This window comes from Thamnophis elegans, chromosome 7 (genome assembly GCF_009769535.1).
Source record: "Thamnophis elegans isolate rThaEle1 chromosome 7, rThaEle1.pri, whole genome shotgun sequence".
Taxonomy (NCBI): Eukaryota; Metazoa; Chordata; class Lepidosauria; order Squamata; family Colubridae; genus Thamnophis; species Thamnophis elegans.
In genome coordinates, this window is record NC_045547.1 from 72,581,673 (window position 1) to 72,608,911 (window position 27,239).

Here is a 27,239-nt window from a genome sequence, read left to right on the forward strand (position 1 = left end):
TTAACATCAAAAATGTGTGGCTCAATTGTGATTACAAGTCAATGAGTAGTTATATTAATAAGAAAAGGGAGATAAAATTTAACATTTTCTCAAAGAAAGGGAAGTTTCTTTGTCACCATTAACTTCCTTTGATTCTTTGGCTGTCATATGTGTCCATCATTTTAACATATGTTTTGAAACAATGATGGAGTTTTGCACAGTTATGCAAGATGATTGGTGCTTTATTACATTGCTCCTAGTCCTACTACAGATAATATATTGAAGGGCACTGTGGAATTGCATTTTCCACATTAGCTGTGGTGGTGCAGTGTTAGAATGCAGTATTGCAGGCTAATTCTGCCGACGGCCAGCAGTTCGATTGTCACCGGCTCAAGGTTGAGTGCACCTTCCATCCTTCCGAGGTCGGTAAAATGAGGACCTAGATTGTTGGGGGCAATATGCTGACTCTATAAACCGCTTAGAGAGGGCTGTAAAGCACTGTAAAGCAGTGTATAAGTCTAAGTGCTATTGCTATTATTTCTGCTGTCCTGGGTTTAGCTATTAGAGAGCATTGTGATGTGGGGAGTGGAGAAGGTGCTGTCGTAGGAGCAGGGAGATACATGGACCAGCCCTTCTCTCAAAGCGTGATTGTAGTTGAGAAACTTGGGGAAGAAGCTCTATGAATGTCACTCTCAGCTCCTGAATAGAAGATGGGAACATAAAAACATAATATATAAATACACCATAAGGGCCCCAAAGCACTTTTTCAAAAAGGCAACTGGACTTTGTTTTTCCTTGAAGACATTTTGCTTCTCATCCAAGAAGCTTCTTCAGTTCTGACTTGTGAAGAAGTATAAAACTCTGAGTGCTATTGCTGTTGTTGTGTTCACTTTGCATGGGAAATAGTCAACAATATATAATAACAGGCATAGTTTTTATTTTTTTTGACACAGCTGTTTCTTCCCTATGGAAGCCCCTGAGCCCAGCTGGATTATCTAGTTGGGGCATCACTATCAACCAAAAATCTTATAATAGGACATGCCTTTCCCTACATTTTTAAGACAGACGTTTTTGTCGAGTTCTTGAAAGAATCGTTTCCAATCTGTGCAGCTAGAAGTTCTATTCTGAAAGACAATTATTCGTATCAGACCGATCACAAGCATGGTGTGTGCATACATTTGATCATATGAAAATGGCTGCTTCCGCCATTTTGTGCCATTCTGGTCCTGTCTGATAAGCAATTCAGGTGTTCCTCCTGCTCCAGATATTGATACTGATAGAAGGTCTTCTGTGTTTTCAGCCACAAGTTTGGAAAAAAGGTGTTCTATTTGAATTACTTAAGTGAGTTGAGAGACCACCTGAAATACGAACACTTGAATATCCCTGAAGAAGTGATTCGGTATGTGATTTTTCTTCTTACTTTAATATTTACAGCTATTTTTATTTTTCTCAGACGCCTGCCCAGATTTTGATACAACTGATTTAGATTAGCCTGTACTTTATAGAGCTAAGCACTTTGTATCCTAACCAACGTGAGTGTTGTGGCCCACCGGTGCCCAGCAGAGCTGGCAGCAGAGTCAGTGAGAAGGTTGGGGAGGAACATGGGCCAGTCCTGAGGGCTGAGGAAAGCTCAGATAAGGACTTTGTGTCAGAGTCAGAGAGGGAGCTTAGACAGCAGTGAGGCAGAGGAACAGCTGGAGCCTGTTCCCAGTGTGTGCATGTGCTCCAGAAGACAAGAACAACTAAGAAAGCAGGGTCGACTTAAGAGTAAAGCCACACCTTGGAGGTGATTGGCCCATCCCATAGGAAACAAAAGAGGAGCGAAGTCCTTCTCCTCTTCCTCCTCTTCCTCCTCTGCCTCCTCCTCTCCTCTTCCTCCTCTCTGCCTCTTCTTCCTCCTTCCCCTCCTCCTCCTCCTCCTCCTCCTCTTTACTTCTTCCTCCTCTCTGCCTCCTCCTCTCTGCCTCCTCCTTCTCCTCCTCTTTACTTCTTCCTCTACCTCCTCTCTTCACCATTTTCCCCTCTACCTATGAGTTTAGCTTGAGTGATATAAGTGGACCAAACATTTTACCTGTTGAATATTGAGATTGTGTTTCCCCACCAGACACGATGAAAATCTTCGGATGAAACAGAAGAGCAGATCCCTTCCTCCGGCAAAACGTCCTCCACCGCGGCCTCCTCTTCCAACGCAGCAGTTTGGAGTCAGCCTTCAGTAGTAAGCCCCCTGCTTTATTTGACCATGTTGCTGAATGGAATCTTACCCAGTGGTGGGGTTCATATAATTTAACAATCAGTGCTTTGCCCTAATGAATTCTTCCAACAACCAGTTCACCAAACTGCTCAGAAAGTTAACAAACAGTTCTCCTGATGTGGTGCGAACTGGCTGAATCACACCACTGATCTGACCCCTTCGGAAGATTAACTAGTCTACCTTGATGGCATCTCAGGCCTGCTACACGTCTTGCTGTCAGGACCATCAGCTCCACATCTGGGCTTGTAAAGGAATGCCAAAGTCATCTTGGGGATAAGGTCAGAGGGAACAAACTATTATTGGAGGGGGGATTAGCTATCATATTTTTCGGAGTATAAGACGCACCTTTTTTCCTCAAAAAAGAGGGTGAAAATCTGGGTGCATCTTATACACTGAATACAGCATTTTTGGCCTCTCGAAACCCTGCCCCCTTTGCAAAAAATGGCCGTGCATAGCCTTTAGGAGGTTTCCAGAGTGCTCCTGGTGGCTGGAGAGAGCAAAAATGAGCAAAAATGGGCCATTTTCTTGCTCATTGTTGCCCCCCCCCAGCCCCCAGGAGCGCACTATAAGCCTCCTAAAGGCTATGCATGCCCTTTCTTTAATGAAAAATAGGCCAATTTTTTTGCTAATTTTAACTCCCCCCCCCCAGCTCCCAAGAGCACTCTACAAACCCTCCTGAAGGCTATGCATGCCCTTTTTTGGACAAAAACTGGGCCATTTTTGGGGAGGTCTGCAGAGTACAAATTTTTTTAAAAAAATTTGCCTCTTCAAAATCTTCGTGCATCTTATACTCCACTGCGTCTTATACTCCAAAAAATACGGTCTTATACTCCGAAAAATACAGTAATCCTGAGAAAAAGGGAATCTTGCAAAAGAACTCACACTAACCCCATCATGATTTTGCTTGTGATAAGGTGGGGTTCTGCAGAGAAAAACGCTCAAATTTTCTCTTTTTCACCCAACAATCAATGTTCCCTCTAAGGTGTTTGGCTGTGCGGCCGCGCACGTGGCAAGAAAACACGCAGCAGTTTCCAACTGCTGCACAGTGATTTCTAATGTCACAGGCTCCGGAAGCTGAGGACCCTCAGCTGTCCTGGTTAGGATTAGCACGGGTGCGGGGGGCGAGGCGGATGGCGGCAGGAGCTTACGCGGCACGGCCGGTCTCCTAGGACCTCCTAGGCGCCGGCTGCGCCACTCAAACTACCATCAGTTGCCCTGTGTTCAGCAAAGCAAGCCCGGGGAGGTCCTTTCTGGGTGGCCAGTCCTAGCCACTTGTGCCCGGTGCTGCGGCTGAAGTGAAGCCGCCAAAGCCCCCGCCGCCACCAGAAAACTGCTGCTGCCTCCTCCTCCTCCAACAGCAGTGCCGGATTTGCCGTCCAGTGCTGCAGTTGAGGTGAAACCGCCAAAGCTCCCGCCAGCACCCCCGCCCGTGGCAGCGGTGCCTCCCCCTCTGCTTGGAGCACCTGAGCTGCCCCCTCCTCCTCCGCTGTGCTTTTGAGGAGCCATGAGGCCTTTTTCCTGCTCCCGCCCCCTGAAAAGATGGCTGCAGGCCTGACAGGCGGCCTCTCCTCAGAAGAAAAGCTTATCCTGAAAAGAGAGTAATGTGGGGGTTAACATAAGCATAACTAACCACCTCTCCCCCACCCCACTTCAGGGGGGCCCTTTGGCTTGTCGGGAAATTTATCATGGTACCACCAGGTGCAGGGCAAAATGTCCTTGACTCTTTGAGAAAGGAATGTTATTATAACTATATATCTCCCATACGCCATAGAATCCCCCCTCCCATTTTCCCACAGCATTGAAGGTGGCAGGCTGGAAGACCCAGTGCAAAATATAGCTTCCAGGCCAGACAAAGGAATTCCTTGTAACACTTAAAGCGTGGTCCAGAGATGCTTCATTCTTGCACAGCAATGCCTACTAATACAAGCTGACATTTTCTGCCTGTCCAAGTTATTAATAGCTACCGATAGTGTCATTTCTCCTTTGCTTAAGAGAAATGCAGTGAGCTATAATGGTGAAAGAATGATCAGAGAAGGAATAAATGTCCTGTGTTTTCTATCTGAAGCAAACTTATAAGCTTTCCTTATATTGGAGCTTCTAAATATGAGTTGGGGGCTCAACCGCAGCGGTCATGGAACTAATCCCGAGTGGCCAGATTCATATTTCAGCCAAACTCAATTATGTCTCTCTATATCGCTTCCTATCTGTTTAGATAGATTTTGACCTTGTTTTAACACATAGAGACACTCCCTCATTTTAACCTGATAATAACCTTGAGGACTTGATTTGGCTGGGAGAAACTTCATGGCCCAAAGTCAGCCAGAGGCCTTCTAGCCTTCAAGATCAACAAAAATCCTGATGAGTCGATGTTCAAGATGTTTTTTTGGCAGGAGCATCATCATCATCATCATTTTTCTTGGGTGTATTTTAGGTCCCAGCTTGGGTTAGGAAGTTGGGATTTGGGGATAGGGTCAGGCTTGCCTCACTCAATATCCAAGAAAGAACCCCCCCCAACTCCAAATAATTAGAGAAAAGATACTTTTCTCTAATGGAGCCGAGGTGGTGCAGTGGTTAAATGCAGCACTGCAGGCTACTTCAGCTGACTGCAGTTCTGCAGTTTGGCTGTTCAAATCTCACCGGCTCAGGGTTGACTCAGCCTTCCATCCTTCAGAGGTGAGTAAAATGAGGACCCGGATTGTTGTTGGGGGCAATATGCTGACTCTGTAAACTGCTTAGAGAGGTCTGAAAGCCCTATGAAGCGGTATATAAGTCTAACTGCTATTGCTATTGCTTTTAACTGGATATGAAATGAAAACAGCGAAAGTGAAGCAAGATCCGAGGCAAAAAAGTGTGAACTCGTACATTTCAAACATTTACCCAAATCCCTCCCACCAGTTATCCCGACCCAATGTCCAAGCTCCAGTCCCCAAGGGTGTCATGCGGGGTGCATCTTAAGGCAGTCTCGTTCCACTGGTATGCAGAGATGGTTGGCCTTGACCAAACCCAAACACGAACCTCCAGCATGTGCAGAAGATGGTGAGAACAAAACTCCCCTTTTTGAGATGTCTCGAGATGTGTCCACCAGCATGGTTCCCTGCTCAACTACCATGAGCTGCCTTCCTTCCCGTTACTATGGCAGCTGATAGCAAGCATGCGAGATAGAGGCTGATAGATAGTGTCCCACGCACAGAGGTGGGTTCCTACCAGTTTGCACCTATTCAGTAGAACTGGTTCGTCAAATCTACCGAACCGGTTAGAAGAGGTTCCATCAGTGGACCCGGAAAGCAGGCCACACCTACACAAGAGGTTCCAAAAATTTTTTGAAACCCACCACTGGTCCTTGGATATGATTATTCTACACTCTCATGCTCATATTTATAAAACTCAGTGCCTCTGTGAAAGGTAAGGATGACTACTGCGTTTGTGGTGCAATCAGAACTTTGCGTCTGTTGAAGTTGTTTTAACGCAAACCAAAGATGCCTTTTAAAAAACAAGTGTACATCATATTCTTATGCATGCCAGTGCTGTGTGTGAGATAATTTAAGGTGGTTCTGACAAGTGTCGTCGGCATCTTCATATCCGGTCACATGGGCAGCAAGCCACTCCCATCCGGTCACATGAGTGGCCACTCTCACAAAGGAGGCCACACCCACAGAGTAGGTTCGAACAATTTTTGAAACCCACCACTGCCCACGCACCATAGAGATTGCACGGTGCCTGAAATTCTTTGGACTAAGCATTATAGAAATCTTGTTAATAAAGACATCCAAGTACTAACCTACTTGAATCTGCTTAGCCTGTGAGCCTAAGTTGGCCAACTGCTAAGGTAACCTTAAAGGAGGTGAGTCATCAAGCATGGCATCTTCTGGATAAAAGCTGGATGGTCCCTTGGTCAAGAAAGCCTTGAAAAGTGCTCACTGTGCTTCTGGAGGTCTATTGATGTTCAACCTTACCACACCACTCCTGCCACTCCTTAGTGGGACTTTCTGTGAGCTTCTAAACTAGCACAACCGCCAAACCCTTCTCAAATAACAGAATTTTCCATTTATGGATGTGGAATTCTTTAAGACCGGTTCATTATCTTTGTCATCTCATAGAATTCTCCTATGTGAACTTAAATGGGGCATTTAATTTCCAGAAAGTGAGGGAGACCTATGACTGTAACACACAACTTTCCACCTTTGAGTTTTCAGATAATCAATACCAGGAATGATGTTGGCTAGATGTGTATTCATGGTGACCCTTTCCTAGAACTTGGTCTATGATAGCATGAACCAGCGCATGCCAGGATATTCCACAGCTGCAAGAGGGAGAAGGGAAGGGAAGGGAAGGGGAGGAAGGAAGGAAGGAAGGAAGGAAGGAAGGAAGGAAGGAAGGAAGGAAGGAAGGAAGGAAGGAAGGAAGGAAGGAAGGATGGACATGCTTTGGAGATGGTTAAGGCATCAGGATAGAAGCAAGAAATTGTGAATTCTAGTTCCTTCTGAAAGCCAGCTGGGTGACATTGGGCCAGTCACACTCTCTCAGCTCAACCCAAGGTTGTTGGGAAAATAGGAAGGAATTTATGCATACTTGCCATCTTAAGTTATTTACAAAGTAATAAAAGTGAGATAAAATATGTAATCTAACGTCATGAGATGATGCAACTGTTTTAAAGAGTTGCAGGCAAGAGGTGTGTTTACTCAAAGCCCCTTTTTTGGAATCAAATCCAAACTCTTGCAAACCATAATACACTTTTCCTGAAAACCCGCCTATGAACTTCATACTTCCTAGTTGAAGATAACTTTCTGAGAAATCAGAACATTAATCAGAACATATAATCAGAACCTACATGGCTTGGGACAAGGTTACCTAAGGGATTGCCTTTTTCCAAGAATCTCTACCCCTCCAATTTGATCCATCAGATTGGGCATGCTGCAGATCCCGTCATCCAAAGAGTATCCGATAGCCTGGGGATCAGAAGATGGGCCTTTTCTGCAGTTGCCCCTGCTTTGTGAAATATTCTCCTCTTGGAAATTAAAAAGGCCCCAACCTGGATGGCCTTTCGTAAGGCTTAAAAAACTTCATTCCTGGGCTGGGAGTTCTGAATATGTTAAGGACCGTGTTTCTTGGCTTTACTGCCAATTGCTTAATTATCTCAGCTGATGTATATATCATATTTTGGATACTTTTATTGTTTTAATAAGGGATGCGGTGATTCAAAAGGGCACAGTGGCTCAGTGCCTAAGACGCTGAGCTTGTCGATCGGAAAGGTCAGCAGTTCGGTGGTTCGAATTCCTAGCACTGCATAACGGAGTGAGCTCCCGTTACTTGTCCCAGCTTCTGCCAACCTAGCAGTTTGAAAGCACATAAAAATGCAAGTAGAAAAATAGGGACCACTTTGGTGGGAAGGTAATAGTGTTCCATGTGCCTTCGGCATTTAGTTATGCTGGCCACATGACCACGGAGGTGTCTTTGGACAGTGCTGGCTCTTCAGCTTTGAAACAGAGATGAGCACCGCCCCCTAGAGTTGGGGACGACTAGCACATATGTGCGAGAGGAACCTTTACCTATTGTTTTAATTTTTTTAATGTTTAATTGCTTTTATATTTTTAGAACTGTAAGCTGCCCAGAGTCACTGGTTGAGACGGGTGGCTATAGAAATTGATTGATTGATTGATTGAACAAACGAACAAACAAGTCATTTTTCCTTGAACAAGGTTCAAAAACTCTTTCTGTGGAGATAACACGTTTCATTTTTACCCTGTTAAGGAATTCTTCTGAAGTTATGTTGAATGAGCTCCACAACTGATTTTCTTTTCACATTGGATGTTCCAAGTAACAACTTGCTATCAAATAACTTTTTTCTCTATATGGGGGCATGTGTCAAAATCTACTAGATGGCAGACACAGCGTCAAAACCAACGCACTCCCTCCTTTTTTTGAGACACTTCTTTTTTCTTTTCTTTTCAAATGTAAGGCAGGTTTAACAGATTAAAAGCAAGATAGCTTTTCCAATGCTGTGATTTTTGTTCAGGTCATGTTTCAACCTGTTTTCTTTTCTCCAACAGCCTCAGTGCTAAAAACAAAGGGGAATTAATCCCACCTGTAATGAATCACACAGTGGCTTACTTGAAAAAAAGAGGTAAGGATTCACTTCATATCTGCCTATAGTTCCATCATCTTAATGGAAGAGACCGATTTCTGCAGACATATTTGAGCCGATTCATAGAAATGAATAATTTTCAAGAGACTATCCAAAATCAAGCAAGTCGTTGAACATTTGAGATAAATATAGGAAAAAAATAAACCTAAACGTCTCCCCTCTTGCTTCCTCACTAAATGTATACTCTTATGATGAAGAAAGCAGTAAGAAATTTCATCAGTGGAGAAAATTCTGTTTAAATTACAAGACTTTATTATGAACAGGATAAAATTAAGGTCTCTTGAGAATTTTGTTACACCATGCTCTTCCACACTCAGTTGGTTCCAATATTCCCAGATAAGTAACACGTCAACAAAAGAATTTAAAAAACAAGGGAGGACAATGAAAAATTAGATTGAATTTGAAAATCTTGTGACTCAAATACTGAACATTTGTTGGGTAGAATGGAATGGAATAGAATAGAATAGAAAAGAATAGAAAAGGAGAAGAGAAGAGAGAAGAGAAGGGAAAGGAATAGAATAGAATGGAACTGAAATTGGAATGGAATAGAATAGAATAGAATAGAATAGAATAGAATTCTTTATTAGCCAAGTGTGATTGGACACACAAGGGATTTGTCTTTGGTGCATAGGCTCTCAGTGTACATAAGAAAAATAAAATAGAATACATTCATCAAGAATCAGAAGATAGAACACAGTGATAGTCATAGATTACTAATAAGTAATCAAATTATACTATACTAGGAACTAAAACAATATAAAATTTAAAGATACAAGCAACATGATTATAGTCATAAGTGGGACGAGATAGGTACTAGGAAGAGAATAATATTAGTAATACAGTCTTTTAGTAGGTAACATATATTCTATTAATGAAATACAATTCAGAACCTGAACATATCTAACAGTGAACAGATTTTTTTAAAATGAATGATTTAATGGATGCAAAATTTGAAGACCCTGCGGGGGAAAAGGGCAGCATATAAATGAAATAAACATTCAACATTCATTAAATAAACATTAAACTGTGGCACTTTGAACAGAAAAATAATAAATAAGAGCTGTGGTGGCTTTGTGGTTAGAAGGCAGTACTGCAGGCTACTTCAGCTGGCTGCCTGTAGTTTGGCAGTTGTATTACAATTTAACAAATAAATCGAAGGTGTGTGGACTTCATCTCCCCGAATTCCACACATCTTCAAGCTGCCAAGGTTGAGGAATTTTACACTCACCCATAAAGTGGTGACCAACGTTTTTCTCACTCTTTGAAACCAACTACCAATTGTCTTTGTGAGCCTGTTGCTTCTTCCGTGCGCCCAGCATCACGTACAACCAGGCAAAGCCATCGAGCTGTGATGGCAAACCTATGGCACATGTTCCAGAGGTGGCATGCAGAGCCCTCTCTGTGGGCACGTGCACCATTTCCAATTGGTCATCTTGGGCACGAGAACACCAGAAAACAGCCTGAAAATGACCCAAAAAGCCAAAAATGTTTTCAGGCCATTTTCAGACCAATTTTAGGGCTGTTTTCATACCATTTTTGGGCCATTTTCAGGCCATTTTTGGGGGGTCGTTTTTCAGGCCATTTTTGTTTCAGCAAATTGCCTGAAAACAACCAAGAAAACCAGCCTGAAAAATGGCCTAAAAAAGGCCCGGAAACAGCCCAAAAATCAGCCTGAAAAATGGCTCGGAATACAGCTCGGAAGAACAGCCTAAAATGGCCAAAAACAGGCATGCATGTGCTGGCCAGGTGGTCTTTGGGTTTCCGGCACTCCAGTGCATGCAAATGCATGTGAATGCACGGACGTTCCGGTTTGGGCGCTCGGTGCAGAAAAGGTTTGCCATCACTGCAACAGAGTCATTTTTCAGTCCTTTCCAGCTCATAAAACAGGAGATGCAAATTGGATCTTAGATTTCTACTGATGCTTACTGTGCTTGAGTAAATGCCTCAGCATAAATGCTTTGGTTATGCAAAAAAACTAGCCTGGGATGACCACACTTTGCTTGCAGAGACTTTATAAAACACTAAAGAATCGCAACGATACAGCAAAAGTAGAAAAAAAATTACTTTCAGCTGATTTCTGATGAAAAAAATGAAACAATTTGCTAATATGAACCTGTATTGGGAAAAAATGACACTTCTATTCACAAGAATACTAAGGATTTAATCTGGAATGAACAATAGTGGCAAAAAGTAACTTTAATCCTTCCCTCTTCAAGGGCTGAAAACGGAAGGACTGTTTCGAAGATCATCGGGCATCAAAACTATTCAAGAGATTCAAAAACTTTACAATCAAGGTAAGCGGCCCTTTTATTAACGTAAAGGTTCCCCTCGCACATATATGCTAGTCGTTCCCAACTCTAGGGGGCAGTGCTCATCTCTGTTTCAAAGCCGAAGAGCTAGCGCGGTCCGAAGATGTCTCCGTGGTCATGTGGCCGGCATGACTCAATGCCTAAGGCGCATGGAACGCTGTTACCTTCCCACCAAAGGTGGTTGCTATTTTCCTACTTGCATTTTTACATGCTTTAGGAACTGTTAGGTTGGCAGAAGCTGGGACAAGTAACGGGAGCTCACTCCATTATGCGGTACTAGGGATTCAAACCGCCAAACTGCCTACCTTTCTGATTGACAAGCTCAGTGTCTTAGCTATTGAGCCACCTGAGTCCCTGGCCCTTTTATTAGCAAGAAGTAAAGACTCATTTTCATTAGTTGTTTGATTAATCACAAAACCCTTTAAAAGTGAAGTACCATATTAGATAGGCGAGGAGTAAGAGCATCTGTAAATGGGTGGGAAAGTGGTCGAACGTTCAAAGAGAAAAATGTGTGCACACCTGAGCAGGTGCAGCTATGAGAGGCAACTCGCCACAGCCAACTTGCCATGGACAAGTCTCCATGGGACAATGCAACAATTCAGTTTAATGGTTTAAAATGGTTTTTAAAGTTCTTTTAATTTTTGTCATTCGCATTTCAATTTGTCCCTCCTTTGGGATACGCAATATTAGTGTAACTCTTGTTCTGTGGCAAATTGTGCCGTAGCGAATTGGCTGTGGCGAGTTGGTCAATCGTGAGTTGACCACAGTAAGTTGACTGTGGTGCGTTGGCCCTGGTGAGCTGTCCCAGAGGAGGGGTTATAAAGTCAAGATGACATCTGCAAAGCATAAGGAGAAAAGTTTCACCTTCTTAAAACTTATCCAGAGCATCAAAAATGCAACCAAAACTCTCAATTTGGGCTTGTGAATATTTGGTGCTGGATTACAAAGGGAATAGCAGCAATTAAATGCCACCCAGGAACACAATTTCTGCCCTCTTGATTCAAGCAGTCTCCCTTCCTTGATTTATTTATGTTGCTCACGGATGAACACGGGTCTTTCGATCTCTCTCGTGCATGTTACTGGTCTTTCCTAATAAAAGAAAATATTAGTATAGTATAGCCTTTATTGTCATTGTACATCATGTATGCAATGAAATTGGTTTTAGCCTCACTGGTGCAATCTATGACAAAAAATATAAACCACATAAATAGTATAAAGAATAATCCCTATGCAAGTAATTAGGAAACAGAAAGAAAAACTAGTCATATGTTTCCGCATGTACATGGACTGATGGTGGTTGTGATCAAGATATAGTATATCTAATATATTATTAGATATAATGAATCATATATCTAATCATATATTAGATATATGATTGATTAAACAAATGCCACCTTTTATTTTTATGAGAAAAGGATATACTGATTCTCCCCAGTTAGTTAATACATGAAATATATACTAGCAAGATACTTTTCTTTTTAATTTAACCAGTTCAAATTGGTCCCCACTCCACGCTAGATCTTTAATAGATTGGAGAGATGCCACCTTAACCTTAAATCAAAAAGGAAGAAGGTAGGACCAGCATTTAAAGCAGTTTGTACAATGAGTCGTGACCAGTTTAGATTGATGGTTTCATAACAGCTATGAAATGACAAATTGAGAATCCCGCATAACTTGATTTTCTCTAAACAGCAATATCACCTCCTCTGCTTTTTGCTATTTATTTATTTTTTACTTTTTTTTTTAGATACGATGTCAAAAGAAATCATTTGTGAAATGCACTGGAGTCATTTTATGAAATGTTTTTATAGTGCAAATATCTTGCTGCTAGATAATAACATACCATTATCACCACAATAAGGGGCGGGGGAGAGAATATGCAGTATAAGATTATTCTATCTCTTATCTGATATAAAATCAAATTATGTTGGGAAAAAAATAAATATAGTTTTTGATAAACTTCACAAACTCTCTTACGTGGAAAAGATATGCATTTGAGCCAGATTACAGCCAATGGAAAAATGGAAATAATGTTTGGATTATAGCTGTAGCAAGAAGGGTTTTGAGGTTATGAAGTAGATGGGTAGTTGGGTAGGTAAGGAAAATGGAGAACTGCCCACCTCATTGCAAGGTGACTGTGGGAGACTTATAACATCAAAATAACTAAGATAGGTAGGTGGGTCGGTGGGTGGATAGATATGGTAGGTAGGTGGATAGATGGATGGATAGATATGGTAGATAAGTAGGTGGTTGGATGGATGATGGAGGGAGGGAGGGAGGGATAGTTAGACAATATAAGAGGATGGATGGGAGAGAGAGAGAGACATGATGGATGGATGGATGGATGGATGGATGGATGGATGGATGGATGGATGATAGATAGATAGATAGATAGATAGATAGATAGATAGATAGATATTGTTTTTGATTTTGACAGACATATGTATAGGTATGTATAGATGTATAAATGTGTGTGTGTGTGTATGTATGTGTATACACATGGACACACACATGTAAAATCACAATAAAATCATAATAAAATACAAATTATAACTAATACTCCCTGCCCCAAGCTAACTGGCAGAACCAGATCTTCAAGCGTTTGCAGAAGGTTCAGGCGAGTGGGAGCCAATCTCACCTCAGGGAGCAAGATGTTCCAAAGGGCAAGGGCCATGCTGAAATTCCTTGACTGACAGAATCTGCAGCATGCTTTCTCTGGCGGTACTAGTGGGGCGGGCCTGTCCCTTAGGGGTTAAAAAAGTTCGTTAAGTAACTTGGATCCATGCCATGCAAGGCTTCATATATCTATATCTATATCTATATCTATCTATCTATCTGGCTGTGTGTGTGTGTGTGAGAGAGAGAGAGAGAGAGAGAAAGAGAGAGCAATTTCAATCAAACTTGGTACATAGATTACTTACTCTCTGGAAACAAATACTGTGGGGGTAAGACACCCCTACACCTCTCGGGATGTATGTTCTGTTAGGATACAGCCTGTTGTGCCTTAAAATGGCTTCTACCATACTGCCTTAAAACGGCTTCTACTTTACAGTTCTGTGGAGTTGCCATAGTAACAACTTCACACTACTCCACAAGGGGGCTCCCTCTGGCATGGGGAAAAACCCAACATTACAAATCGTGGACGTTCATGGAAGGAGGGTTGCGGGCGCCCGTACCTGGGCAGTGGCCGGTTATCAGCTAGTAAGTAATAAACAACACCTGAAATTGCATTCAGGAGCAAACCAGCAATGAGTGCAACTCAAGGAAGAGTAATGTAACATGGGCCACTCTAGAGGCACCAAAGATTGTCCATGCTACTGCACTCTGGATCAGTTGAAGCTTCTAAAAGTTCTTCAAGGGTAGCCCCATGTAGAATGCATTGCAGTAGTACAAGGCTGAGATGACCGGGCTTTGAGTGACTGCGCAGGGACTCCTGACCCAGGAAAGAGTATGAAAGGTGTTTGAATTAAATCCTCTTATTTACAATTTCTTATTTGTATTCTTTGGCATTTTCTGTTGCAGGAAAATCTGTTGATTTTGATGAATATGGCGATATTCACATCCCTGGAGTAATCTTGAAGGCTTTTCTCCGAGAACTTCCTGAACCTTTACTGACCTTCCCAATGTATGATCAGATCGTTCAAATCACTAGTGAGTCACTTTCCACAAATATATGGCTTTGACTCATCTGTACCTTCGAGTGGCAACCACATATTTTCTGAATAGTAAAACACGGTGAAGTTAGACAGTTCTTAGCAATGTAGATCTCTGCAAAGGAGATGAATGTGTCGTGATGCACCCTCTCTAACTGTGTGGGCTGAAAACTGGCTTTCACCTTAATATCAGATTTTTCAGAGTGTTTATTGCTTGTATTTCTCTGAGCCAGGGGTGGGATTGAAATAATTTAACAACCGGTCCTTTGCCCTAATGATTTCTTCCAACAACCAGTTCACCAAACTGCTCAGAAAGTTAACAACTGGTTCTCCCGAAGTGGTGCGAACTGGCTGAATCCCACCCCTGCTCTGAGCCCCATGAGACCTGTGCGAAGCCTACAAGGCTTGATTGGCCAAGACACAGAGAAATCTTTGGTCCTGCTCCTCAGTCACATCTTCTGGAATTTTGAAAAGAGACGACTGAAATTGGGTTGGGTGTGATAGGTAGTAATTTGGCCGGACACATGACCGAACTGGTTCTATCCCACCATCTTTATTTTCTGGTCTGAATATGCGCAGAACAATCTTCATTGAAAAAAATGTAATTTTCCCTCTTTTTTAACGGTGTGCGCATGGCAGTCCCGGAGAGGTCACAGAGATGGGCCGTTTTTCACAAAAACAGGCATTTTTGCCCTTCCCCAGCCTCCAGAAGCACTCTGCAGACTTCAGCAGGGCTGGGGGGGAGGGAAAATTTCCCCAGTTTTTGCAGAAAATGGCCCATTTTCCACCTATGTTTTGCAAAAACGGGGGCGTTTTTCTCTTCCCCCAGCCCTGCTGAAGCTTGCAGAGTACTTCTGGGGGCTGGGGAAGACAAAAACTTTTTTTCTTACTGGGTAGTTTGCAGGTGCTCCCATACTCCGGCGAGGCTGAAGTCTCCCCCCCCCCCCCCGTCAAAACCTTTCACCACTGTTTTGGTGGGCATGGCTTGGTGAGGGTGTGTGTGCGTGAGTGATGTCAAGTTGGCCACGCCCACTCAGTCACATGCCCCCATCTAGCCATGCCCACCAAAACGGTAGTAAAAAAATTTGGTGTGAGGTTGAAGCGACAAGGTGGGAGCAGAAGATCCCAGAGAGAGAGAGGGAGGGAGGGGGGGAGAGAGAGAGAGAGAGAGAGAGAGAGAGAGACGGTCATTATGGATACACAATGTAAAAGCCTGGTCTGTTAAAAAGAACAGCAACAATTCCATGATTGTTGAAAGGGTGGAAGAAAGAAACATGGGTTTTGAATTCTGGAATTGCTTGGAAGGAAGAAAACAAGAAACTCACTTTTTATGTTGTGTGTGGAACACGTGATGACTTGGGAGAATATGAAGGTTTTCCGTATGGGCGTGGAGCTCAAGGAAAATAGCAGCATTCCCTGCTCATCTGAGTAGGATTTTGCTAAATACCAAAAGTGGAAAGCTGAAGTGTCATTGTTTAGGCTATAAGTCCAGACTTAGGCAGAAGAAATTGAGTGGCCACAGAATGGATCATTTCTAGAGGAACCATCTGCCTTGTAATAGGGCCGAATGGATCTTGGCTGATTTCAAAAAAGATGAGCAGGGCTGAGACATTTAGTAATAGAAATAAATAAGAGTTTGGGAACAAAGGAGTGTCGGGGTCAAAAAAGTCAAGATGGCAGCCACATCCACAACTGAAGCTCATGTAGCAGGTGGTGCTCATCTCCATTTCAAACCGAAGAGCCAGCGCTGCCCGAAGATATCTCCATGGTCATGTGGCCAGCATGACTAAATGCTGAAGGTGCACGGAACACTGTTACTTTCCCACCAAAGGTGGTTCCTATTTTTCTACTTGCATTTTTACATGCTTTCAAAATGCTAGGTTGACAGAAGCTGGGGCAAGTAATGGAGCTCACTCCGTTATACGGCGCTAGGGATTTGAACTTCCAAACTGCTGACCTTTCTGATCGACAAGCTCAGTGTCTTAGCCACTGAACCACCATGTCTCAATGCTTTAGACAATATAAAAAAGGGGGGGAAGTTTCAATCAGGCAAACTTTTGGTTTAGTAATACTCATGCTTCCTAATAACTGAGGAAATATCTGAGCATGCTTCCTAATCTTATATTTTGCTATTAATGAATGTGTGTACAAAAATACTTAGTGGATCTTCTTCAGTTAGGTGATGGAGTATGGTATTATTTTCCAGTAGTCTTATATGTTTAGGTCTTCAGATTTTGCTGATCCTGTCTTTTTTAAGCTTCATCCTCCCTACCGTTGAACCAAATATTACATGGATATATCGTGGAGGAATCAAACTTAGCATAAGGGGGTATTTATCTCTACCTTATTGAATTAGGAAACAGGTTTCATCCAAGCAGACCACTTCAGGAGGAAGATTTAGCTGGAATCACTGAATGAAATGGTTAATCCCTTGTCTTTTCTCATAGGTGTGGAAAGCAGCTTGCGAGTGACCAGATGCAAAGAAATTGTACACAGTCTTCCTGAACACAATTATGTTGTGCTAAAGTTTCTGATGTGTTTTCTCCATATGGTTGGTACAAATTAAATCCCCAACTTTGTTGCTGTTTTGAAACTCTCTCTTAACTGAGTCTTCTGCTACCAGACCCAAAGTGTTTTCTGCAGGGTGCGGTCAAAAAAGTCAAGAGATGGCTGATGCAATGGGGTGATTGACACTGCCTCGTTCTTGATGATGATTACCGCATCCTAGCAGCCATGAGGATTTTTACCATAACCTGCAGAAAATCTGGTACCCATAATGGTATGTAGGAAGGACCTTTGGAAATAGGAAGAATAGCCACAGCCTAGACAATAATCCAATAAACAAAATTTGAGACCAACGGAGGGGTGCAGAAAGGAGGGTCTCAGAAGTCCCTCCCTAGTTTTGGGGAGAGTAAAAGTAAAGAAGGGACAAGTGTGAAGAAGAGACTTCTTAGGGATTTTTTACATGGGTTTTTAAATCAAATTTTAAGGAGGGGCAGAGGAGTTGATTCGGATGGCTCAGACAGGCTTGGGGGGGAGTCTGCCAGCGTGACCCGTCAAAACCACGCTCGACTAAGCGGTGCCTGATTAAACCGCGTCGCTGACGTCATCAACAGGGCGACAACAGCCAGCACGGAGAAAGAAGGGCGCTTTAAATAGCGCTTTGAAAGCAAGCCAATTCAACTTAAGGTAAGTGTTAGGTTTAGGGTTAGGTTTAGGGTTAGGTTAAGGGTTAGGGTTAGGTTAAGGGTTAGGATTAGGTTTAGGGTTAGGTTAAGGGTTAGGGTTAGGGTTAGGTTAAGGGTTAGGATTAGGTTTAGGGTTAGGATTAGGATTAGGTTTAGGGGGGTTAGGTTTAGGTGTTAATTTTAGGTTTAGCGTTTACAGCGTGCTTCTGTCTCCGCGATGACGTCAGCTACGCGGTTTCATCGAGCGCGGTTTAGTCGAACGCAGTTTTGTGGTGGAACCTCTGCCAGGACACAGGCCAGAGCTAGCTAATGGGCACGGGTCGGGAGTGCTGGGAAGGGTTGGGATTCCGGGGGAGACATTAAGCCATTCCATTGTGGGGGTCCACCATCTCTACTGTTTGTGGGAGAGGGCCAAATTATGTTCGGGGACATGGGTTTGCTGTTTAAGAGTGATCGCGTGTTCTGATCCTCATCACCCTTCTCACACCCCCGGGTGCTCGGGATTACAGGACCCTGGTCTCCGGCTGGTGTCGCTTAACGCCAGGTCCATGGTACATAAGGCTCCCCTCATTTACGACCTCATACAAGAGGGTAGAGCGGACCTGGTGTGCATTACGGAGACCTGGTGGGCCATGAGGGGGGTGTTCCCCTTAGTGAATTATGCCCACCAGGCTTCCAGGCGTTTCACCAGCCGAGAGCCCAGGGCAGGGGTGGGGGGGGTGGCGGTGGTTATTAGGGAAAGTCTCGCGCCTCAGGAGGTCACTGTGCCTCAGATAGGCGGGTGTGAATCCCTTTTTGTGAAATGGGGCCTTGGAGTTCAGGTGAGCCTTTTTGTTATGTACCTGTCTCCCTGCTACGTTTCATCGGCCCTGCCGGAGCTGCTGGATGTGTTAGCTGGATTGGCGGTTTATTTCTCCCAGGCTTATGATCCTGGGAGATTTCAATTTGCCCTCCATTGGCGAGACATCCGAGTTAGCTTGGGAGTTCATGGCTTCTATGATGGCTATGGACCTAACTCAGTTAATTCAAGACCCCACCCATAATGGGGGACACACGCTCGACCTGATTTTTGTCTCTGGGCAATAGATGAATGATCTAGATTTAGGGGATATTTCTATCCAACCCTTGTCATGGCCGGATCATTTCCTCATCAGGCTTGATTTCCATACTGCTACCCCTCACCGCAGGGAGGCAGAACCGACTAGATGGTTCCGCCCCAGGCACCTGATGGACCCTGAAAGGTTCCTGATGGAGCTTGGGACTTTTCCTGGATCCCTTGCTCAACTGAAGCCCTAGTGGAAGCCTGGGATAGGGTGGCCAATGAGGCTTTGGATCGTGTTGTGCCTTTGCGGCTTCTGACCCGGTGTCGATCCTGGGTAGCTCCCTGGTTTACTGAGGAGCTCCGGGAGATGAAACGCCGGAAAAGACGCCTAGAGAGTGGTTGGAGGGCCAGCCAGTCCGAATCTGATCGAACACTAGTAAGAATTAAATCCTACTTAGTGGCGATAAAAGCGGCAAAACAGCAACATTTTTCCGCTCTTATCAGGTCCGCAACATTTTTAATGTTATTGTTAATCTTAATTGGGTTTGTTTTTTGGATATTCTATCTAATTTTTTTTAACATTTGTAATATGTGTTTTTTTAATGTTGTATGCCGCCCTGAGTCCTTGGGAGAAAGGCAGCATATACATCCAATAAACCAAACCAAACCAAACCAAGTTAAGATTTAGTTATTGTAAATTTGCAATAAAGGCTGGTGCTTCTTTGGATTACCTCAAAAGGCGAACAGTTCCAGATGAAACTTTTATTCTAAGTTTATCATTACATTTGCCAATCCCCATCCATTACTATAGACTGTTTCAGTCACAGCTTGTTTTGCTACAAAGAGTAATTTATATGTGACTTTCCTTTTCTGCCATGATCCTCAGCTTCCATTGATTCAAGAGCAGAGGTGGGTTTCTGCTGGTTCGCCCCAGATTGAGCGAACCGGTAATGGCGGCAGCGGGAGGCTCCACTCACCCGCCTGGATGCTTCTGCACATGTGCAGAAGCATTGGGCGGGCGAACATGCACAAGCACACGAACGAACCAGTAGTAAAATGAAACCCACCACTGTTCAAGGGCCACCTGGGCTTTTTGTGGCTGCAAAAATCTTCACAAAATGTGCCGGACCAGGGGCTACTTAAATTGGATCCTCCTCCTCCTCTCATTTCAGGTTTAGTAAGAACAAAGACAAGCAAAATGGAGCTCGCTCCATTTTGCTTTTTAAAAGTCCATCAGTATATTAGTAGAACAAAATGAAATATGTTAACACTGTTAATGATATCTAGCTAGGATGTGATGGAATTATAGTTATGTTAATATTGTTAACTGTGGATAATTAACAGTAAAATGATTATTATATGAAAATTGAATTTGGGGATTTATGCCACCTATAGAAAATAGAATAACAGATGAAAAATGAAATGATGAATTTGGTTTACTTCTGAAAGGGCAAAAAATGATATTGTCCATGTGTTATGAAAAAAATTAAGTTTAAGATGGAAATATGGGAAGAAAATAATATGGCTCAAATTAGGAAGGGTATTATGATGTAAAATGATGTATATGAGAGAATGTAAAAGGGGAAAAACGCCAAACAACACTTTGTTTACAAAAAGAATTTAAAATTTGTAACAAAAAATTAAAAAAAAACTTTATTTGCAAAAAAAAAAAGCCCATCAGAGAGCAATTTCTCTGACTTCGTTAGGCCATGCTTCTCACAGGTGTTCCTGAATGCCTGCCCAGGAATCCAGATTGACCACCTAACTATTTCAGGTCAAAGTTTACCTCTACAATCTCCAAATTCCCATTCCTCTTCTAGCAGGTTTCCTTCTACCTGTGGATAAAGAAGAAACAGAGAATTCATGCCCGTAACATCCATGCCATGCTGAAACAGACTTTTCAACATAGAATGGCTATTACAGACTTGGAGTAAACTGGAAATGTATAATTAGTTCATGCAGTCACTCTCTATGTACCCTCTCTCCCACACAATTATGTATATTTATTTTATTTCTTAAGAGTTTTGGCCAGCTGCCTAAAAAGCAATAGTACAGGAAGTCGAGCCACCTGCTCCTTCATGAGCTTCAGAATTGAAATGTCAGGGGCAGACTGAAAAAAGGCTTTGGTACATTGTGTATGCAATGTTGATTTAAAAGAAGAGCTCAGCTTCACTCGGGCAATTATGGACATTATTTTGATTTTTTTTCAAATACTTTCTGCCCAGAATCTGTACCTTGCTAGACGTGTTGTATCTGTTCTGATTTCTATGTCTTTCTTTCTCCAGGTGTCGCAGGAAACTATTTTCAACAAAATGACCGGTTCTAATCTTGCTTGTGTCTTTGGCTTGAATTTAATCTGGCCACCCAACAGTGCTCCGTCCTTCAGCACCTTGGTGCCTATAAATCTTTTTGTGGAGTCGCTGATCGATTTCTATCCCATCATCTTCAGTTCGCGGAAGGTGCCTGGTGAACGTTTGCCTTGAAAATCAAGAGACTGGGGACTGTAAGGAACACACACACACACACACACACACACTCCTTCCCACACTTTTCTAGGCAAGGAAGCAGGATGAATTCCCATGTTACAAGGCAAGTGTCGGAGGAGGAGAGCCATGTTAGTTTATGGGAGCAAAAAAATAAAATAAAATCAGGAGTCTAGCAGCCCCTTTTCTAATTTATGCATTTTTATTAAACAGTAGCCGCTTTCATGAATTCTGGCCTTTTTTGCACTACCCACCACCCCTTGTTTGCTTAGCTCAGCATCAGTGCTCAAACAATTCTCTTCCTTGGGGCCATCCTCCTTTGTAAGCCCTTTAAAAAATGCATGAAATCACCAAGCCGTCTGTTTTTCAGGGACATTAATGCCTGAGCTGTGAGTACTGATTGAATGATAAACCAAGACTTCTTTTGCTTCGTTGGGAATAAGACGGGGATTCGAAATGTGCATCTGTTGTGTTCCCCCCAGAGTGTTAGTGGCTGGTTGGACTGATTCTAGGCACGGCAAACACACAGTATTATAAAAGTTTTGAATTGCATTCAAAGAACATTTAGAAATGTAGTTCTGTGTTGCCCCTTTGCTTCCAGGCGGCTGCACCTTAAGAGAATTCTGTTTTCTAGGCAGCACATGCCAGGAATTAAATGTGCTGTTAAATCAAGCCTCATGAATTATTCAGGGGAGTTTATAAGAAAATTTCTGGTGTGAGAAATATGTGTTTCAGATTTCTCCAACTCTTAACAGAAGTCCTGGAGATGTCCCCCGCAGTGACTTTGATAACAGTTTCTCTTTACAAATGATAATTGCACAATTCCAGCTTTTGTGAGGCAGGGCGGCCCCGACAAACTCATCCCTGATTATCGGAGAGCAATTTTCAGGCCATTTCCATTGCAGAAAAGAAGGTGATTACGGGTGGGGGGGGGGTGTAATCTGCAGAAACACACATAGTGCAGTTGGACGCAGGACAATTAAAAAAGAAGAAGGGAATTGTAGCATGCAAAATCAAAACTTTTCCTTTGAAAGCTGGTGACTGACAGCGCATAAATGGAGGTAAATATTGCAGTTAAGTTAAACCACAGGGGCTTTTAAACGCTTGCAAGATTTGTCTGATTTTTTTAGAAGGTTCCAGAGAGAATCGGCGGCATTGAATACTTTTACTGTGCCAGACTTGACAAGGAAAAAGACAAGAGTGGCTTTTTAAAACATGTCCCTGCTGTTAGAGGGGAAAAAAATTAGAAACAATGAACGGTTTCTCCTAAGACATATATGTTCTATGAGCAAGTTGGGTAGATAGTGGGCTATCTTTTCATAAATTACTTTGTAAACAAAGATGTCTTGTTTACGGATTAATATTTTTCTGATACAGAAGAGAGTATTGTTGATTTTCTTGTGAGAGTTTTGAAGACAAAACTATTGTTACTAGGCTTATTGCGGTCAGGCTGGTGATTATCCACATTGTAAGAAGGGAGATGCATTGGCTCAGTGGGTAAAATGCTGAGCTTGTCGATCAGAAAGGTTGGTAGTTTAGCAGTTCTAATCCCTAGTGCTGCATAACTGAGTGAGCTCCCTTTATTGTCCCAGCTTCTGCTAACCCAGCAGTTCGAAAGCATGTAGAAATGCAAGTAGAAAAATAGGGACCACCTTTGGTGGGAAGGTAACAGTATTCTGTGCGCCTTCTGCTTTTAGTCATGCTGGCCACATGACCACGGAGACGTCTTTGGACAGCGCTGGCTCTTCTGCTTTGAAACGGAGATGAGCACCACCCCCTAGAGTCAGGAATGACTAGCACGCATGTGTGGGGGAGCCTTTACCTTTAAGAAGGGAGAAGGGGCAAATCAAGATCTGAATTTACTCGAGTTTTGTAGGCGCTCCTTGGCCAGAATGTGTCTGCAGACTAAGAAGATGGGGTCTCCCAACAAAAATGATCCCAGATAGGCAAGCCAATCTAATGAAAAGGGATGAAGAAGAAACTAGAGTTTTGGAATGGCTGTGTTACAGTCAAGACGTAAACCTGGTTGATATGTTGAAGCAAGATCAGAAAAGAGCACTTTAGGCTTCAGAACAGCCATTTGTCAGGAATGGGCAAGGGGTTGGATTAGAAGACCTCCATGGTTACTTCAAGCCCTAGGAGTCTATGAAATATTGCCTAGTCAGACTAATTCTTCACTCCTCTGATGTGGTTTATCATCAGTTAGAGGAAGCATCTGGTAGCCACAATTGCAACTAAAGTTGTTGCAACCAATAATCTAATAATAATTTAATGTGGCAGTGCTTGCCCCTTTCTGGCGCATTGCATGTTTGATGACTTTGAAAGGCATGTTGGATGTTGTCAGTTGTTTATGACAACTCTAATAAACTTTGATCACAAAGATATCACACACACACAAACAGAGAGAGAGAGAGAGAGAGAGAGAGAGAGAGAGAGAGAGTCTGAAAAAGAATAAAGTACCATATTTCTCGGAGTATAAATAGCACCTTTTTCCCACAAAAAAGAGGGTGAAAATCTGGGTACGTCTTATACACTGAATACAGCATTTTTGGCCTACTGAAACCCTGCCCCCTTTGCAAAAATGACATGTAGAGGGAGGCTTGCAAAGTGCTCCTGGGGGCTGCGGAGGGCAAAAATGAGCAATAAATCAGGTGTTTTTTACCCCAAGAGCACTCTACAAGCCTCCCAAAGCTCTACATTACCCCCACCTTTTTTTTTTTGCAAAAAACAAGGTGTGCAGAAGGTTTGGGAGCCCTGCACAGTGCAAAACCTTTTCTTAAAATTTACCTCTTCAAAATCATGGTGTGTCTTATATTCCAGTGCGTCTTATAGTCTGAAAAATATGGTACTTTTCACAAAACATCACCATGATATGGAATGAATCAAGACATTCAAGCAGAACATGTGGTCCAAATATTGGACAAAAATAAAGACATGGTTGGAAAAGATGATAAAACAATGTATTGAGTTAAAACCAGAAATATTTTTGCTGGGGATTTTACCTGAAACTTATAGTAAACAAAATACCTATTTAATTATTCATACATTAACTGCAGCTAGAATTGTATTTCCGCAACACTGGAAAAGTGACGTGATTCCTATTGATGAGAAGGTGATTAGGAAAATACTAGAATGTGCAGAAATGAATAGATTTATACTACTAATTAAAGAGAAAGAACAAACTGAATATTATATGATGGGAAGTATTTTATCAATGGTTAGAGAATAAAAAGGGAAATTGGAAACAAAAGATTAAAGAGGAATAGAAAATATGTTAAGATAGAGGTATAAATAAGATAACTTAGTATTATGAGGAAGATATGTTTAGTTATTATTTATTAGAAGATACGTTAAGAGAAAAATGAATATGTTAATAATGTTCAATTGTTTAATATACTACAATTTTAAGACTAGAGAATTAATATTAATGTGAATGTGAATGATGTTGTTGTAAATACTGAAAGCTGTTGCACAGAAATATTTGTATCCAGATGACACACTTTTTAAAGAAAGATGGAATGTTTATATGTTGAAAAATGAAAAATAAAAAACTTTTTAAAAAGGCAGAACATGTGATATCCATACACCCCTGAGAATATGTGAAATAGAAAAGTGCCAGACAGGAGTATAAGAAATGGTTGCCCGAGCTCAAATGAAAATCTATCTGAACTCAAATCAGGAAGCAGGTTTACTTTCCTGGCAGAGTCTGTGATGAATAGGAGCAGGGAAGCAAGACTCTTATTTTAGAACAAATATATTGACAGAGATGCAGATGCTAAATGAGGGGATAATAAACAAAACGTTTGAATCAATGGCATCTTATTAAGCAGGATAATTTTAGCTTGGAGAGTTCAATGAATGTCGACATTCAACAAATGCCATTGGAAAGAGAGGGTCTGATAATAATTAGACTGCAGAAAACAGCCGCTGCATTTTAGCTAAATCATTGTGGTTTTAAGAATGTGAACAAATGAAGGCATGCATAAGGAATGGTTTTCGATAATCTGATAGGTTTAGTTGTAATGACTAAGTCAACTATTTTTAAGTCAACACAAAATCAGTAGTTAATGTATTAAAATTCTTCAGTAAAGAATAAGAGTATCTCTTTTGTAAACAATTTTAGCAAAAATTTTGGCCGATAAAGGGAGATTCAGTCTTTACCAAATCCATAACTAGCTCTGGTGGTTTGGGTCCAGAAAAAAAAGAGGAAAATTGCCTCAACTGGCAGGGGTTGGTTCCATAGGGGACGTTCTGCTTATCAACTAGGTCACCTTTATGGCCAGTTTCAGCATTCTGCAGTCATGTGACTGCAATTTACAATGTTTTAAGCTGGTTACCAGCCTTTTCAGACAGTTTCTGGGAAAAAGCACCCATACAAATGAACGTCAATGACCACAGAGTTCATTTAAGAACCATGATGTTTGTTTACCAACTTTGCAAAAAGAGTTATAAAATAAGGTCTGGTTGTGTGGGCATCTTGGTTTACAATTGTCATGATTTACACCAGAAATTAGGACTACCTGTAGGCCTAATTAATAATGGGAAGGTTGAGTGGGGAATTCTGGGAGTTGATGTCCTAAGTTGGGAAGGTTGAGGAACATTAATTGAGATCATCCACTGGATTCTGATAGTTAGAAATTTAGTCTTTACATTCTTGTAAAACTTTCATCCTTTGATAAAACTTGTTAAAATGACCCTGTAGTTTCTGGCAATCCAGTCCACTCTCACAAGTCAACTCAGAGCATAAGATCTGGCTTATGCAGAACAAGTTCTATAAAGGTAAACTACTTTACTCTCTAGAATGCTTCTATTCCTTCTACGTAACTGATGGCAAGTTCTCTGCCAAGAGTGAGATTGTGAAAGTGGTAGGAAGGGATGAATGAAAAATGACAGTCCCTCTGCTTTGTAATGACTAGAACTAAGAAAAATATGTGTTGGAATCTGCAACATGTTCTATAAATTTTAGAGTCAAATGGCTTGCAAAAATATTGGAATAGTCCTGTTTTTCCTCAAAGTTCTAATCTACCAAAATAGCTTTCTAGAATACCATAAATCTTTGGGGGCAGGAAGGGATCTAACCCTGTTGTCTTCCAGGGGGCTCCAGAGAAAAATTGGGGTTTACTAGATTCACTACATTGTTCTGCCCCTGATATAGGATGTTTTGTATATATCTCCTGAATAATAAACCAGATTTATTACAAAGTAGAAAAGTACAAAGTACAAAATAGAACAGCCTGAAACACTGCCTTGCACAACGTTCTTATAACAGCTTATTTCCTACATTTTAAAAATACTTCATTGCATTTTCTTTTAAAAAATCTATAAACTCAAAGAGCATATTTTCGTCAATGATAACTTGAACATTATGTGACACATATTTAAACCTCAGAATATATCATCTGTGATTTAGCAGAACTTGGATGTGCAACAGTATATGTCTATTTTGTCCAACATCAGCTTTGGCATTCTTCAATTCCGAGTAAAAATCTGAGTGAAAATCTGCAGGGATTAAAATTTGCTTCACTACACAAGATAAAATGGCAAAAGGAGAATGAAGACAAAGATTGTAGCTTCTTTATGATGGCATTGAAGCCTTCCTAAATTTGCAATGGCTGAGAAAATAGCCTCTTCTTCAGAAAGTATAAAGAAACCAATTTGAATCATTTACAGCAGAATTTCCCAGTACCTTCAAAGTCTTGGAGACTCCTTGGTGTCCGTGTTGATGTAATCTTTAATCATCTTTATCTGGGTAAAAGTAGATTGCAGGAAGAGTGAAATGGCATCTCTTTACGTCTCTCTACAAATGGAGGCTTCATTTTATAATCAGAATAATAAAGGAAGGAGATGAAAAGAAATAGTTTTTTTTTTCTGAAGGGTTGTAATTTCATTCAGAATAATGCCTTTCTTTGTTGCATAGTTTATTGCTTTTTCACTTTGGTTTGTGTTTCCCTGTAAAATTACTCACCTGTTCTGGCTTCAGTTCCTCACATAATGCTGTTCCTATTGGGTTTTTTTTGGGGGGGCAGGTTGTCCTGTTGTGTGGGGTAGAAGAGGACATCTAAAGTCAAATTTAGCACAAGATCTCAGCCCTGGGGTTGCAAATCAAATCAATGCGAAGTTGTACAAGATCTGGAGTGCACCATCGTTGGATGCTTTAACTTGTACAAATGGACTTGGGTAAATCATGTTAGA

At 41.8% G+C, this 27,239-nt stretch overlaps 1 protein-coding gene across 1 annotated transcript in view; it reads left to right on the forward strand.

Moving 5' to 3' along the window:
• The window catches only part of ARHGAP8 (Rho GTPase activating protein 8), a 36,842-nt gene extending 15,761 nt beyond the window's left edge, over window positions 1-21,081 (forward strand). The window contains exons 6-12 of the mRNA XM_032222145.1: window positions 1,280-1,378; window positions 2,084-2,194; window positions 8,278-8,351; window positions 10,589-10,666; window positions 14,204-14,332; window positions 16,782-16,885; window positions 20,850-21,081. Of these exons, the coding sequence (XP_032078036.1) occupies window positions 1,280-1,378; window positions 2,084-2,194; window positions 8,278-8,351; window positions 10,589-10,666; window positions 14,204-14,332; window positions 16,782-16,885; window positions 20,850-21,047 (793 nt within the window). The 3' untranslated portion in view covers window positions 21,048-21,081. The remainder of the gene's footprint in view (window positions 1-1,279; window positions 1,379-2,083; window positions 2,195-8,277; window positions 8,352-10,588; window positions 10,667-14,203; window positions 14,333-16,781; window positions 16,886-20,849) is intronic.
• The last annotated feature ends 6,158 nt before the right edge of the window (window positions 21,082-27,239 follow it).